Source organism: Gopherus flavomarginatus, chromosome 4 (genome assembly GCF_025201925.1).
Source record: "Gopherus flavomarginatus isolate rGopFla2 chromosome 4, rGopFla2.mat.asm, whole genome shotgun sequence".
Lineage (NCBI taxonomy): Eukaryota > Metazoa > Chordata > Testudines > Testudinidae > Gopherus > Gopherus flavomarginatus.
Genome location: NC_066620.1, coordinates 111,986,115 through 112,005,269, shown reverse-complemented (window position 1 = coordinate 112,005,269; position 19,155 = coordinate 111,986,115). Strand labels below are relative to the sequence as shown.

Here is a 19,155-nt window from a genome sequence, read left to right as displayed (position 1 = left end):
CTCTCTCTGCAGGGTCAGCTCCAGGCACCAGCAAAGGAAGTAGGTGCCTGGGGCAGCCAACAGAAAGGGGCAGCAGACTGTCCGTTGTTTGGGCGGCACGTTCGGGTCGGCGGCGGTGGCGGCAGTTCGGTGGTAGCTGAATCGGTCCGCTTCAGTCTTCGACGGCAGGTCCTTCACTCCATGTCTTCGGTGGCACTTCGGCGACAGCTCAATCAGGTTTTTCTTTACTTTTTTTTCGCTGCTTGGGGCAGCAAAAAATATGGAGCCAGCCCTACCTCTCTGGAAATCCCAGTCTAAAATGTTATCCATCTTCATCTCTCAAATTCACAGTTCAATGCACAGTGGTTTAGTGGCTTTTACAACTGAGAGCTGATTTCTCCCAGAATTGATTCTTCAGATCTCCATTTCTCTGGGCTCCATCCCACCTTAACCAGACCACTTAGTTAGGCAAGTAATCGGCCTGTCCCCATGACACCCAGCAGCAGCAACAGTAATGTTTTGTGGAGATATGTATGACCTGAGTCATCAGATCTACCCTCCACAGCAACAGCGTTATTAATTATTTCAGTCACTCAGCATCTCTTGGTCCTAACCTCCTGCAGCAGCACAGTGTGTTTTAGTGTGACCTGTCTCAACACAAGTCCCATTGATACTGGGGAGTGGGAAAGAGTTGATGGTAGGGTTGCCAACCCTCCAGGATTGGCCTGGAGTCTCCAGGAATTAAAGCCTAATCTTTAATTAAAGATTATGTCATGTGATTCAACCTCCAGGAATACGTCCAACCAAAACTGGCAACCCTAGATGGGGGATGGTTTATGGCAGCCCTTCTCAGTCTTGAAAATTAACAAAAACAACAATAATTCAGGATAGCTCTTTCTGCCACAAAATCTGTAATCGGAACTGTTATTTTAGCATGGCCTGTCTCAGCATGACTCCAAAGAGCGCTGGCAGTGGTTCAGCCCCCTACCCCTTTTTCCATCTGCTGCAGAAAAGACCATACTAAAATACAGCAATGTAAACAAATGCTTCATAATCACAGGTGGAGAGTCAGCATTTCAAACGTCTGAAACTGCATCAGTAAAATAAAATCAGGAAGTAGAGAGAATTAAACGGTGACAGAAGTAACTGTTCACTTCCATTCCATGCTGCCTCACTTTGAGAGCTGGTACTAATTACAACCCCGCTGCTGTTTTACTGCTACTATAAATAGCCAATATTGTGGGAAGCATGTATTTTTATGCTGAGAAAAACAGTAAGTCAACTACTAGGAATTAAGAACATTAGTTCTTTGGATTTCAAGGACAGAAAGTGAGAGCTGGTGTGTCATTAAGTGACAGAATTCCAGGAAAGCTTAAAGTCAGATACAAATCATTTATTGGCCAACCTTCTGGATAAGCTCTAGTGTCAGTAGTACGCCAAAGAATCCTGGAATTTAGTGTCTCCTAAGGTAAACAAAATATTATCAGAAAAGCAGCCCAGGAATTTAGATCAGCACTGATTTTCTTCACTCTGATGTCCTTGTAAAGACTTGCACTGTGCAATCATAGCAAGCTATGCAAGGTATAGAGGAAATGTTGCACAGATGTTGTTATACATCTTCCAAGCAAATCCAGCTTTACCACATGACTGTACTGAGTCTCTGAAGATTTGCTCCTTTATGCCAAATTTCCCCAAGTACATTCCAGTACTGCTTTTAAACCATGGAGTTGATACTAAGTTTCCAGCCAAAATCTGTAAAAGCTACAAGACCACTGCTACTAGACTAATTCAATTTTACTTTTCCAGCTGTTAGTGAACTCAACTTGCTTTACTCATTAGTTGCCGTTATGGGGAATTCCTTCCCTGACCCTTGCTCAATACTAGTATGCAGGGCCGTCTCTACCTATAGTAGTGCCCTACACAGCCTGAGCACCTGCACCCCCCCTGGAGCAGCTGCTCCACAGGGTAGGGGCTAAGCTCAAGGGCTGCAGGGCCACGGAGGCAGGAGCTGTGGAGGGCAGCAGCAAGGCAGGGAGGCCCAGGGCAGCGAGGGTGATTAGTGGTGGAAGGAGTGGAATAGGGATGGAGCAGGGGCAGGAAGAGGTGGAGCAGGGCAGAGCCGGGGCAGGGGTCGAATGGGGCCAGGGTGGGGGCGGAGCAGGGGGGCTTGCTGGGGGATGGGGCTGGCCACTGGAGCTAGCGCTGCATATGCAGCATGCAGCTGCCTAGGGCATCACAAAATTTGGTGCCTCAAAATTATGTGGTGTCCTACGCAGCTGCGTATTCTGTGTACGCCTAAGGACAGTCCTGCTGATATGTCTGATTATATTAGCTTGCACTGGAAGTATAAATATTTAATTAACTCGTGGAACTCACTACTGCAGAATATTATTGAGCCACACAATTTACTAGGATTAAAAGGACGACTAAAGACCCAAGAACAAGAATAGTATTTGCAATTACATTAAAAGTTTCAAAAATAAGCAGCTGAAGCCAAGAAAAAATTCCAGAGCAATACACTCACAAGGTCACAATGAGATACTTGCATGGTGCAGAATACACATCAGTCAAGTTGTTTAGTCTGCGGACTTTTTTAAAGTAAATGACTCTGTATAGATTGAATCCCCCTGAGTTAGTCATTACATAATTTATCTCCATATTTTCCACCTATTTTTCTGCAACATTGGGTATAAAGAAGAAATCTAGATATTAAATTTCCTATGTAAAAAACATTAAACTTTTTTTAGTGATGGTAATGTAGTCAGAAAACATTGCATGGCGAACAAGAAATAGGAACACAGGATTTGCCTTACTGCATTAGGCCAGTGATCCAGCTAGTCTGATTCTGTAAGAAGCCAGTACCAATTCTTTCAGAGGAAGGTACAAGAAACCTCATCTCTCAGTGTAAGCACAGTGTGCCCAGCCATTTGATATCATCGTCATCAGCCAGGTGAAGAGCTGGAAGCCTGCTGTCCAAGTAAGTCAGCAGGCACTTGTGAAAGACAGGCAACATAGTCTGAAGTGGACCGCATCCACACTGCAGCTCATTAGAGAAACCCCATTTAAAGAAACCCTATCATGGACCATAATGGAAAAACTTGTCCCTCAGGGAAGTTTCTTCCTAACCCCCTTCAGTTTGTTTTTGGCTTGTGCCCTGAAGCATAAGGCCCTCTAAGACTTCTCACCATCCCAATCCAAGGACAGTACATAGGACTTATTTCTAGAGTATAAAGTATTTTTATAAAAGCATTTTTGAAAGACCTTTCCCACCCCCACTCCCCCAATAATAACAAAAGCAAATTGCTTTCAGCACATCTACCCAACTTATTTTGCTAATCAAGTGAATATTTAGCCCTATTCTGCAGTGATTTTAAAATACAAATATAGGAAATTGTCCCATCAATGTAAAGGAAACTGCATTAGGCAAAGCACTTTTCCTCACCTGGGTTTCTAATAACGGGCCTGATAGTACAAGCACTCTACACTCAGACCTCACCTCGACTTTGAGGACTTTCATTCATGGAGAGCATGCAGGAGCAAGTCTGATACCTTAGATTACTGAACTTTATCTGTTTTTCTTTGCACGCTCTTTGTTTACATTTTGCTCTTCATTCAGCTAGACTGTGAGGCATTTGTTCTTATGCAGCATGTGTAATAATAAGTGACTGTGTAAAGAGCTCCACAGCCAACAATCAATCCTAATTTTCAGTCTTCTAAAATAAATATGTAAGCAAGACTAAATGAGTCATTTACATGAGCAAGATGTATGCCGTGGCTGGTCTACTCACTTAGGGTATGTCTACACTACGAGATTATTCCGATTTTACATAAACCGGTTTTGTAAAACAGATTGTATAAAGTCGAGTGCACGCAGCTACACTAAGCACATTAATTCGGCGGTGTGCGTCCATGTACCGAGGCTAGCATCGATTTCCAGGGCGTTGCACTGTGGGTAGCTATTCCGTAGCTATCCCATAGTTCCCACAGTCTCCCCTGCCCATTGGAATTCTGGGTTGAGATCCCAATGCATGATGGTGCAAAATCAGTGTCGCGGGTGATTCTGGGTAAATGTCGTCACTCATTCCTTCCTCCATGAAAGCAACGGCAGACAATCATTTTGCGCCCTTTTCCCCTGGATTGCCCTGGTAGATGCCACAGCATGGCAACCATGAAGCCTGTTTTGCCTTTTGTCACTGTCACCGTATGTGTACTGGATGCCGCTGACAGAGGCGGTACTGCAGTACTACACAGCAGCATTCATTTGCCATTGCAAGGTAGCAGAGATGGTTACCAGTCGTTCTGTACCGTCTGCTGCTGTCATGGGTGCTCCTGGCTGACCTTAGCTGAGGTCGGTCGGGGGCGCAAAGACAAAAATGGGAATGACTACCCGAGTCAATCTCTCCTTTATGGTTTATCTAAAAATAGAGTCAGTCCTGCCTAGAATATGGGGCAAGTGTACTAGAGAACCATGGTATCAGAGAACCAAAGAGCACAGCCGCTCCGTGTCAGATCCTGCAGAAATGATGAGCTGCATGCCATTCACGGGGGATGCCCCTGCAACAACCCCACCCGTTGATTCCCTTCTCCCCCAACCTTTCTGGGCTATCATGGCAGTGACCCCCATTTGTGTGATGAAGTAATAAAGAATGCAGGAATAAGAAACACTGACTTTTTAGTGAGATAAAATGAGGAGGAGGCAGCCTCCAGCTGCTATGATAGTCCAGGGAGAACAGAATCTTTTCTTTAGACATGAAAGAGGGGGAGGGGGGGCTGATGGAACTCAGCCCCCAGTTGCTATGATGAGCACGGTTACCAGCCGTTCTGTACCATCTACTGGGAATGACCAGGAGTCATTCCTATTTTTACCCAGGCGCCCCCGGCCGACCTCACCTGAGGCCAGCCAGGAGCACTCACAGGCTGATGATGACGACAGACAGCAGTTATACTGTACCGTCTGCCACCGGGGAGGGGAGCGGAGAGGATGCTGCTATTCATTGCTGCAGCACGCGTCTACCAGCAGCATGCAGTAGACATAGGGTGACATATAAAAAAGTCAAGAAACGATTCTTTTCCCTTTTCTTTCATGGGAGGGGGAGGGGGGGTAAACTGACGACATATACCCTGAAACACCCCGGACAATGTGTTTGACCCTACAGGCATTGGGAGCTCAGCCAAAAATGCAAATACTTTTCAGAGACTGCGGGGACTGTGGGATAGCTGGAGTCCTCAGTACCCCCTTCCTCCCTCCATGAGCGTCCATTTGATTCTTTGGCTTTCCGTTACGCTTGTCACTCAGCACTGTGCTGTGGCCTCTGTCTATCATAACCTGGAGATTTTTTCAAATGCTTTCTGATTTCGTCTTCCGTAACGGAGCTGTGATAGAACAGATTTGTCTCCCCATACAGCGATCAGATCCAGTATCTCCCGTACGGTCCATGCTGGAGCTCTTTCAGGATTTGGGACTGCATCGCCACCCGTGTTGATCAGAGCTCCACGCTGGGCAAACAGGAAATGAAATTCAAAAGTTCGCAGGGCTTTTCCTGTTTACCTGGCCAGTGCATCCGAGTTTGGATTGCTGTCCAGAGCAGTCACAATGGTGCACTGTGGGATACCGCCCAGAGGCCAATACCGTCGATTTGCGGCCACACTACCCCTAATTCGATATGGTAATACCGATTTCAGCGCTACTCCTCTCGTCGGGGAGGAGTACAGAAACCAGTTTAAAGAGCCCTTTATATTGATATAAAGGGCCTCGTTGTGTGAATGGGTGCAGTGTTAAATCGGTTTAACGCTGCTAAAATTGGTTTAAATGCGTAGTGTAGACCAGGCCTTATTGCCCGATTTTCAGAAATGCACTGAGCACTCATATACCTCATTGTAGTCAACAGGACCTCTAGGTGCTGAGATCTGGCCATTATAATGCATAATTATTTCATTTTCTCCAAATTTCCTTTTCAGTTTAAAAAGGGTCATTTGGAACACCTGTGCTGGTATACTGCATTTTTGGTTTATATATTGATATTTCTCCATCTTATTGTTTGTTGATTTTACCCGTATTTGTATATGCCTTCATCTTTTAATTCGTGAAGTACATCTGAACTGCTTAGCAATTAAGCTGAATGAAGAGAACTTGGTGTAACTCAACTACAGTAATGCAACACTGCTTTAATCTAGTTTGAATGTGGTCTTTCTAGACAACCTGAATCCACAATTCAGCTACTCACTCCCAGGTATTAGTCCACATACACATCATAATATGTCTGTGTTTTGCAGGAGATCAGACTAGATTATAATAATGTCCCTTCTGATTTCAAAATCTGATTTTTTTGGATGGTGGTGGCGGTGAGGAAAATGGTAACCTCAATACTACGTACTGTTCCCAAATACTCATTTTACAGCTATTAAGGCTGATTTGGCACTCATTACTCAAGCAAAGCTTCTGCTAAAATAAAAAGGAACTTAGCCTGAGTAAGGAGGAATGCTGAAGCTGCTTGAATGCTTCAGGTATATGCAATTAAAACTCACTGGTTGGGTGTAGACAGTGCTAGCGTCCCAGCACTTACCAACTTCAGTGAAATGCTAGGCAAAGATGGCAGAACAAGACTGAGTAAAAGGGCTATTGTACATGTAGTGCTGATGATTGGTGTTTACTTCTGACACTGGATGCCATTTAATATTCCTCCAGGTTCTCAGTGGGGGTGATAAGTGACAGTGCAGAAGTGAAACTACATCAGAGATCACCTAAAATTCAAGCAATTCTAAGAGGCCGAGACAAGCCATTAAGAAAAAGAAACAATGTTACCCTAAATAAAATCTCCTGCTTAAAATTACAGTTGATTTGGATGTAGCACATTATTTGTGAGGAGTATTACCCCCAAAATGATCAGAGGCCTAATCTTCCAAATCTCTGCCCAGAGAATTAGGCAAAAATCCTCAAAGGTATTCAGGTATTAACTCTCATTGGGTGTTAGGAACCTAAATACCTTTGTGGATCAGGATCTTAGTCCTTACTGACACAGGTGACTTCTTCTTTATTCACATCACTGGCCCGTTGACTCCAATAGGTTGTTTTCTGTGCTGTCCTTTCTGTCAGATTGCACCATTTTCTTACATTATATATTTTAAAGGGAATCTCTCAAAATTAAAAATCATGATGTAAGCAAGTTTCTTTACATACATTACATACAAGTTTCTTTACCTACATTATATAACCAAACTAAGGAAACACAACCAAGATGGAGCTACTATAAGGTGGGTGTATAAATGGTTGGAAAACAGTTCCCTGAGAGCACTTATCAGTGGTTTACAGTCAATCTGGACAGGTATATCGAAAGGGGTTCCACAGGGATCAGTTATGAGTCTGGTTCTGTTTAATATCTTCATCAGTGGTTTAGATAATGGCATAAAGAGTACACATATTAGTTTGCAGACGATACCAAGATGGGAGGGGTTGCAAGTGCTTTGGAGGATAGGATTAAATTTCAAAACTAGCTACACAAACTGGAGAAATGATCTGAAGTAAATACGGTGAAATTCAACATGGACAAATACAATTATTCCACTTACGAAGGATCAATCACTAGCACACAAACAAAATGGGAAATGACTGCCTAGGAAGGAGTACTGCAGAAAGGGACCTGAGGGTCATAGTGGATCCCAAGCTAAATATGAGTCAACAGTGTAACACTGTTTGTTTGTTTTTTTAAACAGGGGAGAGCGCGAGCGCAGTCCCCCACTACCACAAATTATGCAGTCGAGTTTCCCGCATTTGGGGAAATCACAGGGGTCAGCACACCCGCGGTGCAATGGATGAGCCTCACCCTGGGAAAACCACCTTCGTGATCACGGTATCTCCCCTGCCAGGTAAGTTGCAAGAAAAGCAAACATAATTCTGGGATGTATCAGCAGAAGCATTTAAGCAAGACACAAGAAGTAATTCTTCTCTCTACTCCAAGCTGATTAGGCTTCAGCTGGAGTATTGTGTCCAGTTCTGGGCACCACATTTCAGGAAAGATGTGGACAAATTGGAAGCAGTCCAGAGAAGAGCAACAAAAATAATTAAAGGTCTAGAAAACATGACCTATGAGGGAAGATTGAAAAAACTGGGTTTCTTTAATCTAGAGAAGAGAAAAAAATGAGAGGGGACATAACACAGGGGTAGGCAACCTATGGCATGTGTGCTGAAAGCGGCACGTGAGCTGATTTTCAGTGGCACTCACACTGCCCAGGTCCTGGCCACCGGGCCGGGCGGCTCTGCATTTTAATTTAATTTTAAATGAAACTTCTTAAACACTTTAAAAACCTTATTTACTTTACATACAATAGTTTAGTTACATAGTATAGACTTAGAGAAAGAGACCTTCTAAAAACATTAAAATGTATTACTAGCATGCAAAACCTTAAATTAGAGTGAATAAATGAAGACTCGGCACACCACTTCTGAAAGGCTGCTGACCCCTGTGATAACAGTTTTCAAGTAAATAAAAAATTGTTATGAGGAGGAGGGCAAAAAATTGTTCGCCTTAACCTCTACGAATAGGACAAAAAAAGCTTAAATTACAGCAAGGGCTGTTTAGGTTGGACATTAGGAAAAAGTTCCTAAGTGTCAAGGTAGTTAAGCACTGGAATAAATTGCCTAGGGAGGTTGTGGAATCTCCAACACTGGAGATTTTTAAGAGCAGGTTAGACAAACACCTGTCAGGTACTACTTAGTCCTTCCATGAGTGCAGGGGATTGGACTAGATGACTTCCCAAGGTCCCTTCTAGTCCTACAATTCTATTATTACAATAGCACCTTATATTATGAAAAAGTGGAGCCCGGGAGGTAAATTGAAAACATCTTACTTGTCACAATGTACGTATGCTCTTTGCCCCTTTCTCAGTTTGAGCAATGAAAAAAAATCAATTAAAACAGTTTCATTTTCAAATTCTTAGTGGTGCAAGGTGTAGGTTTCAAGCACTACTATATTTTAGGCCAAATTTAAGTTGATAGTATCCCTTTAAATACAAAGAGCACAATCCCATATGAAAATCACATCATTTTAAGTCTAATTCATTTTTGTCCTGAGTCCTCCTGCCTTTCATTCCCCCTATTACATTGCTTCCTGCCATTTTTATTTCTTTCTTTCAGACAATGAAGATAGTCTGATTATGTTCTCATGCACACCAGCTCAATGCTGCTGTCACTGGGTTTAATACAGTGAATGGGAATGTTTAATTCTCCATAACATATCATTTAAATTGGAAGCAGGAGAAGAATGAAAAAAAATTGTATTTGTATCAGGCCAAATCCTAGCCCCACTGAAGTCAATAACAAAACTCCTGTTCACTTCAGTGAAACCAGGATTTGACCAACTATAATTAATAAAAAATCTTTTATATTAAACCTAAATTTCATGCCTGAATTGTTCAACCAGCTTCTTTTCGTTACTTCTTCATTTTAATTCTGACAGAATTTTAGGCCCATTCAGTAATTGCAATAAATTAAGCTTCATTAATTGTTGACTAGTTAGATAACACCAACAATGTACAAGGCAATCAGATTGCTACCCTTTATTGTTGCAAAGATAATGTTTCAAGTCAAAGTGTTGACATCTTCTCTTCCTGTCCCCAGACAGAATTCTTCTATGCCTTTGCTGGTTTTGCCAAAAGGTAGCAGAGTGAAATTAACAAATCTAGTCAATTTCATGGCTGCTATTCTAATCCATGGAGAGGTCACTGAAATTGTCAATAATCATGTCAATTTCATGCTAATTTGAAAAACTATAAGAGCAGCAAGCTGCAGCTGGAATTCTTCGGGAAGAAAGGAAGTCTCATAGTAGTAGGGCTAGATAACGACAAGAAAAATAAAGCCACCTCCCTTGGCAGTAACCCAGAGGCTCTGAAGGAGGCATACAATGGCAGAAACATTTCGTTCCCTTAGCAGCAGCTAGGAGATTTTCAGTGAGAAAAGTAAAAACCCCAAGAGCCTTCCCAAAAGCTACTGATTGTTGCGGCTTCAAATTATTAGACATCTTGCATCCAGAGGCTGATACATAAGACGGTCTACTCCAGTAAAGTTCAGAGACCACATTCCATAGAGATGGGGGGACGGGCATCTGAGTGGAGCATTAAGCAGGGCCTCATTTGTGGGGTCTCCCATTCCTATCTTTCATAAGTGCGCCTAGATAGCAGACACCTACTAACTGAATTAGTTAGTAAACCTAAGATTTTTTGAGCTTTTTTTTTAAAAATAAATTAAGTTAGAGAGGGCCATATCTGGGTGGAGAAATTGTATGCAAGGCTGGGGCAAGGGGCTGGGGTGTGGGAGGGAGTACGGGCTGCGGGAGGGAGTGCAGTGTGCAGGAAGGGCTTAGGGCAAGGGACTGGGGCAGAGAAGGGTTGCGGGGTGTATAAGGGGGCTCAGGGAAGGGGGTTGGGGTGCAGGAGTGGTGCGGAATGCAGGAGGGGGTCAGGGCAGGGGATTGGGGTGCAAGAGGGGTGTGGCAGGGGGCTCAGGGCAGGGGTTGGGGTTCAGGAGGGGTGCGGGATGTATGAGGGGGCTCACAGCAGGGAGTTAGGTGCAGGAGGGGTGCAAGGTGCAGGCAGAGGGCTTAGGGCAGGGAGTTGGGGGGCAGGGTGCAGGCAGGGTTTGGGCTCAGGCCCAGCGTCGCTTACCTGAAGCAGCTCTGGGGTGGCAGCAGCATGCACCGGGGCTAGGGCAGGCTCCTTGCATGCGCTGCCCTTGCCGCGCCTCCAGGTACCTCCTCCAAAGGTCCCACTGGCTGTGGTTCCTCATTCCCGGCCAATGGGAGCGGTGGGGGGCAGTGCCTGGAGGCAAGGACAACATACAGAGCCCTCTGCCCCCCAGCCCAGAGGCCGGAGTTGTGCTGGCTGCTTCTGAGAGCGGCGCAGGGCCCACGGTGCCAAGGGGAGCAATCCCACAGGCTGGATCCAAAGCCCCTGAGGGGCCGGATTCAGCCCACGGGCTATAGTTTGCCCACCCTGATACAGAGGCAGAATGACATGGTATATTGCACGGTACTTTGATTAAATTCATATAAATTATGGTAATGAAAGAAAAGCAAGGTTTTTACATTTACATAGCTTTTGTTCAAAAGCCATTGAAATAAGCTATTATATGCCAGAGTTCCAACTGCCAGAACGAAAGGCGCTCACTTTCAAGTCTGATCTCTCATCGCAAGAGTTTCTATCCTGAAATTCTGATGCCAAACCTAACATAATCTGAATTTGAAAACCTGATGTAGGCACATGAGGCTGAAGGGAAAGTGAAATTATCATTCTATAATCATAAATACTGGAATCTCTTCATAGTCCTACAAGGGAATAAGCTGAGAAATTCAGTGGCAACTCCAAGGTTTCACCCACTCCAGTGTAGCAGGTTGTTTTGATACCCAAACCCTATAGTGCCTCTTTATCAGCACATGGAGACAAAAGGGGTCTACATGGAACCTTTTTGCCTCCCTACTGCCATTTGATACCACAACTCCTCTGGCAGCCAACTGCCACTGTCTCTGAGCTCCCTTCAAGTTCAAGTTCTATAGGATGGAGTGGAAGCCACACAAGTTACTGCAGGCCCTGCCACCATCCACCAAAGCCTGTGTGGCAGGGCTTGCAAAGAAACGATGTGTGTGCATGTGTATATACATGTATGTATAAGACAGCATGCAGTGGAAGTGGCACACCATCCAGCCAGAATATGCAGGTATCATCTTACCCCTACTTGCAGAAGCAGAGAGGATTACTGATACCTGCCGTTACTGCATTGGTTAAAAAAAGAAGAAGAAGAAAAAAGTTATTGTAAATGTTTTAGCTAACATGTTCCAAACACACACAGTCGTGGTCAAAACTCAGCTCCAAATTCTCTCACAGTCAGACTGCTTCCTCCTTTTGTAAAATAAGAGGAAAAGAGCATTTGACATGATCATTTTGGTTCTATAAAGTCTTTATGACTCTGATAGGCCGTTGCTATTCCCCCCCATTTACCTTACCCATTTGATAACAAGAAGCTCCGGATGGCCTTGAACATGCAAACCAGACTGATTGTAGCAGATAGTTTACTGTACACACTGCCAGCAAGTCAAATAGTTTCAAATTTGCTACTGCAACTGTAGGTAAATCATGGTAGAGCACAGAGTTCAGGGACTTTCTTGGCAACTGTTTTACTCTATATATATAGTTGTGTTTAATCCCATCTGTCATGAATGCTTTATGCAATTGATATATAACGTATACACTTCCAAGCATACAAATATAAAATCTATCACAAATTTTGGTTCAGCACAAAGGAATTGTTGAAATATTCACACTGGACCTAATTTTCAAAAGTTCTGAGCTCCAGCTGAAGTAAATGGGAACTGCAGGAGCTCAGTACCTTTGAGTCAGGCCCAGTGTGCCCTGGTACAGTAGCGGAGGCAACAGTCAAAACACACTGTATGGATATTTTAAATTGTGCACTGTAAACAACCAGTGCTCCAAAGAGCACTGCCTGGTGGTTCTCGAGAGCTGGCTTAATATTATTAGTTCCCCCTTCTTTTCCCCCAAATCACATTAAAGGAAACTATTTAATGTATTTTAGCTATTATTTTTTTTCCAAGCAAACAATGTGTTGGCTTGAGGGATATTATTTCAGCACCAGCGAAAGAGATGGTGGTCCAAGAAATAAGCTCTCTGTCAAGACATGGAACAAACCACAAGCATGTCCAAGAATCTGTTTTAAACTATACTCAGGGCCGGCGCTACCATTTAGGCAGCCGAGGCAATCGCCTAGGGCGCCAGGATTATTGCGGGGGCGGCATTTTGCTAGGGGGGTGGCAGGCAGCTCCCGCTGACATGCCACAGGCATGCCTGCAGAGGGTCCGTTGGTCCGCAGCTCCAGTGGAGCTGCCGCAGTCATGCCTGCGGACGGTCGGCTGCTTGCACGGCTCCAGTGGACCTCCTGCAGGCATGCCTCCGGCAGCTCCACCAGAGCCACGGACCAACGGACCCTCCGCAGCCGCAGGAATGCCTGCAGCAGCTCCACCGGAGCCGCGAGATCAGCGCGAGGGGAGGCAAAATGGCCGAGTGCCTAGGGCATGAGAAACCCTGGCGCCAGTCCTGACTATACTGCCACGTGATAGCTCAATAAAAGAATAAAAACACCAAGAAAGAAAGCTTTTTAAAAATTAAACTACTACATAAGGCCCTGATCATATAGTTACATCGGGCAGACCCTGATTCCCATCCAAAGCCCTACTTACTCCACCCCAGCAGAATATGCAAAACTCAGGCAGGCGCTCACCTAATTCAGAATCAATGACTAGAGGAGAAAATTGGGGGGCACTGACTAAAAGGAGAGGAGCCACTAACCAGCTAATGTGTCAGGGTGAGACAGTGACACACTTTCTACTCCAATGTCCTAACTACCAGGAAGTGTGAGAAAGGTATTTCCTCAAACTGTCAGGAATAATAGAAAACATCTGATAGGAAAAACTGGGCCTGACCCTATAAGAAAAGGGAAGAGATGGCATTGCGCTACATAGCAACTTGCCACCAGCTCAGGAGTGGTCAGGGATGACGGATGGTCCAGGGAATGGAACCTCAAACACAGTGTGTAACCTCAGTCTGACTGGGATGCACCTACCCCTATAAATCACTTGTGGGGAGTCTGTCTTTTGCCCACACTGTGGTAAGGTTTGTATAGCATGCCATCCCAATGAAGTGCCATTGAACCGAGTTGACTCCACTGAAGAAAAGGTGAAATGAGTGCTAGAGGTAGTAACTGACACATGACACCAGTTGGGTCAGACTTATGTCCGATATGGACCGCATGTGGTATGTTAGCTAAAAACTCCGGTCAGCCCCAGCACAGGGGTGGCACAGCCCCTCACCGGTCTGGATTGCACCCCAGAATGTCACACTCAGGAAAACAGGTAATCGAGTAGGTGACAGAAACATCCCACCACTCTTTGAAAGCGCGAAGCAGAGCCCTGGCAGTGGCTCCCACAGGAAGCAGAGAATTAGGGCCCACGCGACATAGTGGGGCGCCCTATGGGGCTGAGGGGCGAGAGCCGCGGCTCCCCGAGCGGGCTGCTGCCCAGGGGAAGGCGAGCGAGGCAGGGGCAGGGAGCAGCGCGAGAGGCGATGGGCAGGGGCCGGGTTCGCCGCCGCTCACCTGCGTTGTAGAAGCGGTCCAGCACCGTGGTCTCCCCGAAGTCCAGCTTGGCGAAGTGCAAGGTCTCCAGGGAGGCCCCGAGCGCCTCGCACGCCTCCCGCAGGCTCTGCAGGGCCCCGCTCTCCGCCGCCACCAGGAGCCCCTGGCTCTCCTCGTTGATCACGTAGGACACCGTGGTCCTCCTGGTGCAGCCGCCCTTGGCCCGGGCTCCGGTCCCCGCCACTGGGCAGGCAGCGCCGCTGTCCTCGTTCCAGTAGGTGCCGGCTGGCGGCGCGGCCAGGGCGGGGAGGAGGCTGCGGGCGCCCCCGTCGGCCCCCGGCGCTCTCCGGCTGACCCCCTCCTCGTGCAGGCAGCCGCAGCCCGGCGGGCTGGGCACCGAGAAGCTGATCCCCTCGCTGCTGTCGCTCATCCCTGCGGAGCCCGGCGCCGCGTCCCCGGCTCTGCTGCTGCCGCTCGCCAGGGCTAAGCAGCTGCCATGCTGCGCCGCCCGCCGGGCTTGCCCGGCCGCTCTGTCCCTCGCCGCCGGAGGCTCCGAGTCCTGCAGCCCGCCGCTGGGCGGGGAAAGCGGAGATGGTCCCGGTTTAGCAGCTGCCGAGGTCTCGCAGAGCCGGGAGGGCAGCGCAGTCCCGCCGGGTGCCTGCCAAGGGCACCATTGCGCGCCGGGCTGGGCTGGCTTCACCTGCAGGGAAGTGAGCACCTGGCGAGCGGCTCCGCTGGCAGCCGGGCACAGCCTCTCCCCGAAGTCACTGCACTTCTTGGCCCGCTCCTCCTTCGCCTCTCGCCGCCAGCGCAGCTCCCTCCGGCGGACTGGGTGCCCCGCCGTGGGCCGGGCGCTCCGATCAGCTCCTCCTGCAGCGGCAGCGCACAAACCACTTGTGGGATTGCTGTTCCTGCTGCTGCTGGGGATCGCCGCTTGAGCCAGCTATGGCTGCGACCGCAGAGCGAGCACCAACCGCACCAGCCCAGAGCTGCCCGGTTCCTCCCTTATTCCCGCCCCTTGCCCAGGACTATAAAGAGCCGCATTCCTGCGCTAAGCGCTCAGAGCCGCGCCAAACTTTAGCCAGTGTCGCAGGCTCGTTCTTAGGCTCGTACCAGCGGTTGATTCGCTTCTTCTTTGCACAGCGCTCTCTGCTGCTCCAGTCTGTGCTTGCGCCTTTGGATTTGTCGGGGGGCGGTGCTCCTCAACAGACCTTCGTTAGGCTGCATTTGATTTTTTTTTAATAATTATTTCAGTGGATCCTATTATTTTATATGTATCAATGTAAGTTTTCAGCTGTAGGAAATTTATGGGAGAGTCAGCCAATAATTATTTAACAATAGTATATGGTGAGATTCAAAAAGTGAAAGCTGATAACTAGGGCCATACCCAGGGCCAGCTCTACTGTTTTTGCTGCCCCAAGCAGCGTGCCGAATTGCCGTCAGGGACGGCAGGGGCAGTCGTGTGCTGTCAGGGCGGCTTGTGCGTTTCCGCGGCGGCAGCAATTCGGCAGCAGCTTCTATGTTCAGCTGTCCCGCGGTGCAGCTTCTGTCTTCCAATTAAAGACGAAACTGCACCCGAATTGACCCTGTGGAAACCCGCATGCCACCCTAACAGGCATATGGACTGCCAACACCATCCGCGGCGGCAATTCGAAGCGCTGCTTGTGGGGCAAAAATACACAGACTGCCGCCCCTTGCCGATTGCAACCCCAAGCACCTGCTTGGAATGCTGGTGCCTGGAGCCGGCTCTGGCCATACCAAATTCACAGCTATGAAAAACACATCACAGACTGTGAAATCTGGTCTCCCCCTGTGAAATTTGATCTTTTGTGTGCTTTTACCCTGTTCTATACAGATTTCATGGGGGAGACCAGCATTTATCAAATTGGAGGTCCTGACCCAAAAGGGAGTTGCAGTGGGATCACATGGTTGTTTTAGACGGGGTTGTGGTATTGCTACCCTTACTTCTGCACTGTCTTCAGAACTGGGTGGCTGGAGCATGGCAACTTCTGACCAAATGCCAAGCTCTGAAGGCAGCACCCTGCCACCACCAGCACAAAAGTAACAGTGGTAATACCATACCATGCCACCCTCACTGCTGCCTTCAGAGCTGGGCAGCCAGAGAACGGCAGCTGCTGACTGATGATCCAGCTGTACAGGCAACAGTACAGAAGTAGAGAAGGCAATGCCATACCATGCCATCCTTACTTCTGTGCTGCTGCTGGCAACGGTGCTGCCTTCAGAGCTGGGATCCTGGCCAGCAGCCACTGCTCTCCAGCTACCCAGCTCTGAAGGCAGTGCTGCCGCTAGCAATTGACTTCTGTGGGTACAGGATCAGGCCTCTGACTACTTATGTGAGTAAAGTTAAACATTTGCAGCATGGGGTCTATCTATGTTAGTTGTACACATAATGACTAGATAATTTATACTGGTTTATAGTGGGTGTAAAAATAATGATATTTATTAGAAACCTCTTTTTACAGCCTATTATTTTTGAGCACTTGGGGTTGGCAAGCTAGTCTTGAAATGACTGCTAGCCGCAGATTCTTAGCACAAAAGGTACAGTTTTGTTGGTTTGGAAATAGAATTAATTTTCAGATTTCAATGTGTGCAGAAAAATAATGGTTAACTTCTAAAACATAACAGATGTAGAAACAGCCCAGAATATTGAGATACTTCGGTAACCCTGTTTGCTCTTTGCAGGTCAACCCCTTTTTGGCAAAGATTTGCATGGCAGATACTTTGATCGATAGCACAGGGGTAAAAGAAATGGGAAGAAAACAAAGTGGAGGGCAATTAAAGGAAAAAAGTTAATATCAGTTAATCTACAGTATAAAAAATGTTAATGACTTGGGTGATAGTCAAAAATAACAAGTTATTTGTAAAAAGAACAAAGCAATGTTTCTTCAAAATGCTGAGCTGTCATGCAGAATCACAAGTGAAAACACATTTGTCAAATATAAAGGGAAATCGTTTATTAAAAGGAGGAAAATACATGTTTATTTCACTGGTCTATTTTATAGATCTGTGTCCACTATTTTAGTATTAATACCAAAATCCCAGTCCAAATCCCACTGAATCAATGGGAACATGTCTATTGAATTTGGTTGGAGTGGGATCAGACCCTAAATTGACTGAAACAATAATTAAAACACTTAGATTAATATCATGTGATAGGGACAAATCAGCTATATTTTCATGCCTTTCAACCTGTTAGAATTTCTTGAGGTGACTTCACTGGTACTAATCATGTGTTTAAAGTTAATCATACGTTTAGGTGCTTTTCTGATCAGGGCCTAGATTAGGGAATGGTATTTGTCAGAATTCTTCTTCTTTACTTAAAAAAAAAGGTACTCTATTTACTTTTTTCTAGTCTTTCAGCTGTTTGATTTTTCAAAAATAATCAACAATAAGCTTGTTAGTTAGATTCCTAAATACCTTAACAATAATATAATCTGGACCAGACAATTTGCATATGTTCACACTGGCCAAGTCCTCTGGCTCATTGAAGTCAATAGCAAAACTCACTGACTCTAATGGGAGCAGGATTGAGTGGTTAGATGTAAGATGTTCAGGGCAGGGACTCCATCTCTTTGTTTTGTTGTTTGTACAATGCCTGGCACAATGGGTCCCTGAATCTTGACTGTGGCCCTTGGGAGCTACTGTAATGCAAATAAATAACATTTCCAATTTATTCTCTGTATTCTTCTTGCGAATGACGGATTTTAAAAATAAGCACAGTATCTCGGCCAGCCCTTTAAGAGCCCACATTAATGTAATTTGCTTCACTTATACTACCCAACACTACAATATAAAATAGCAAGTTTAAAAAAAGTCACCCTGAAAAGACTAGAATCTAAAATATTGGCATAATAGACAGAATTTTTAAAGTTTTTTCAGCAAAAATTCCATAATGGAGTCATAAACTTCCTGCATTTCCACTGAGAACTGATTCAATGAAGAATGATTCATATGTCTAAACCCTCTATAACATTAAAATCCAAAAAGTCATATGTCAGGGCAGATTTTATCAGTTCAGTAAAGAAGTGTAACTTTAAATATAACAAACAAAGCTTATGACAGAAACCACAGAGGTGACTTATCTGTTAAAGCCAGTGGTAATCAGCTAGGAGTCAAATAAACCGTATTTCACACCCCTAACCAACATAGCTATGCCAGCCAAAGCACTAGTATGGATACATTTATATCAGCAAAAAAAGTCATTTTACCAGTCAGCATAGTTTATTTTGTTGAGGGAACTGCTATAAAACATACCAGCAAAAACACTCTGGTCAGTATGAACTGCATCTCCACTAAAAGGGTTTGCTGGTATATCTATACTAGCAAAACCTTTCTAGTGTAAATAAGGTCTTAGAACATCAGATGACATAAGATTTTGTACAAATTTGGGATTACAGTTTTTATTACAAAGTCTTCCCTCATAAAGCAGCAAAAAGGAGCATGCAAAGGTGGAGTCCAGGTTGGTCCAGCTAAAAAAAATCAGGAATTTACAGGTATAGAAATCAGGAAGACTGGGTGGTTTTGAAAGATGTACCCAAGGGACTTATCTAGTCTTACCTCAAGTAATTTTGGATCACATCTCAAACAAGCAAAGGCAATTAATTAAACAAGAATAGTCAATTAGGTCATAAAAATGAAATATATTCATATTGTTCTAGACTAAAATCTACAATCAGTAGGTCCCAATGAAAAACTTGGAGTACCCTTTATAATTGGGGTTGGCAGAATTTGATTTTTATTGATTTATAATTTTGACAGGTAACAATCAGATCAATATTTTTAACTTTTTTATTTTTATCAATTTAAATACTCAGTTTCAGGAAACTATCAGGGATCAGACAACAATAATTGTTTAATGATAATAGATATTGAGATTCAAAGAGATAAAGCTTTATAACTGAAAAAACAAACAAGTTGTCAACATCACATGTCAAAATATACAAAGTATCTTTACATCAAATAAATTCTCAAGCAGCATTTTTCTTATTTTGGCTTTCTGTAAATTTCTGTTATTATCGATGGCA

The 19,155-nt window shown here is 45.2% G+C and overlaps 1 protein-coding gene and 1 non-coding gene across 2 annotated transcripts in view; both read right to left on the bottom strand.

Annotated features, from left to right (window-relative positions):
- The window catches only part of MAP3K5 (mitogen-activated protein kinase kinase kinase 5), a 171,210-nt gene extending 156,088 nt beyond the window's left edge, over nt 1–15,122 (bottom strand). Inside the window, exon 1 of the mRNA XM_050949459.1 lies at nt 14,132–15,122. Coding sequence (XP_050805416.1) covers nt 14,132–14,540 — 409 coding nt within the window. The 5' untranslated portion in view covers nt 14,541–15,122. The remainder of the gene's footprint in view (nt 1–14,131) is intronic.
- LOC127050418 (U1 spliceosomal RNA) lies at nt 7,687–7,850 on the bottom strand. The gene has a single exon (XR_007774229.1). It is a non-coding gene; the product is annotated as a U1 spliceosomal RNA (small nuclear RNA).
- Nucleotides 15,123–19,155: the final 4,033 nt, after the last annotated feature.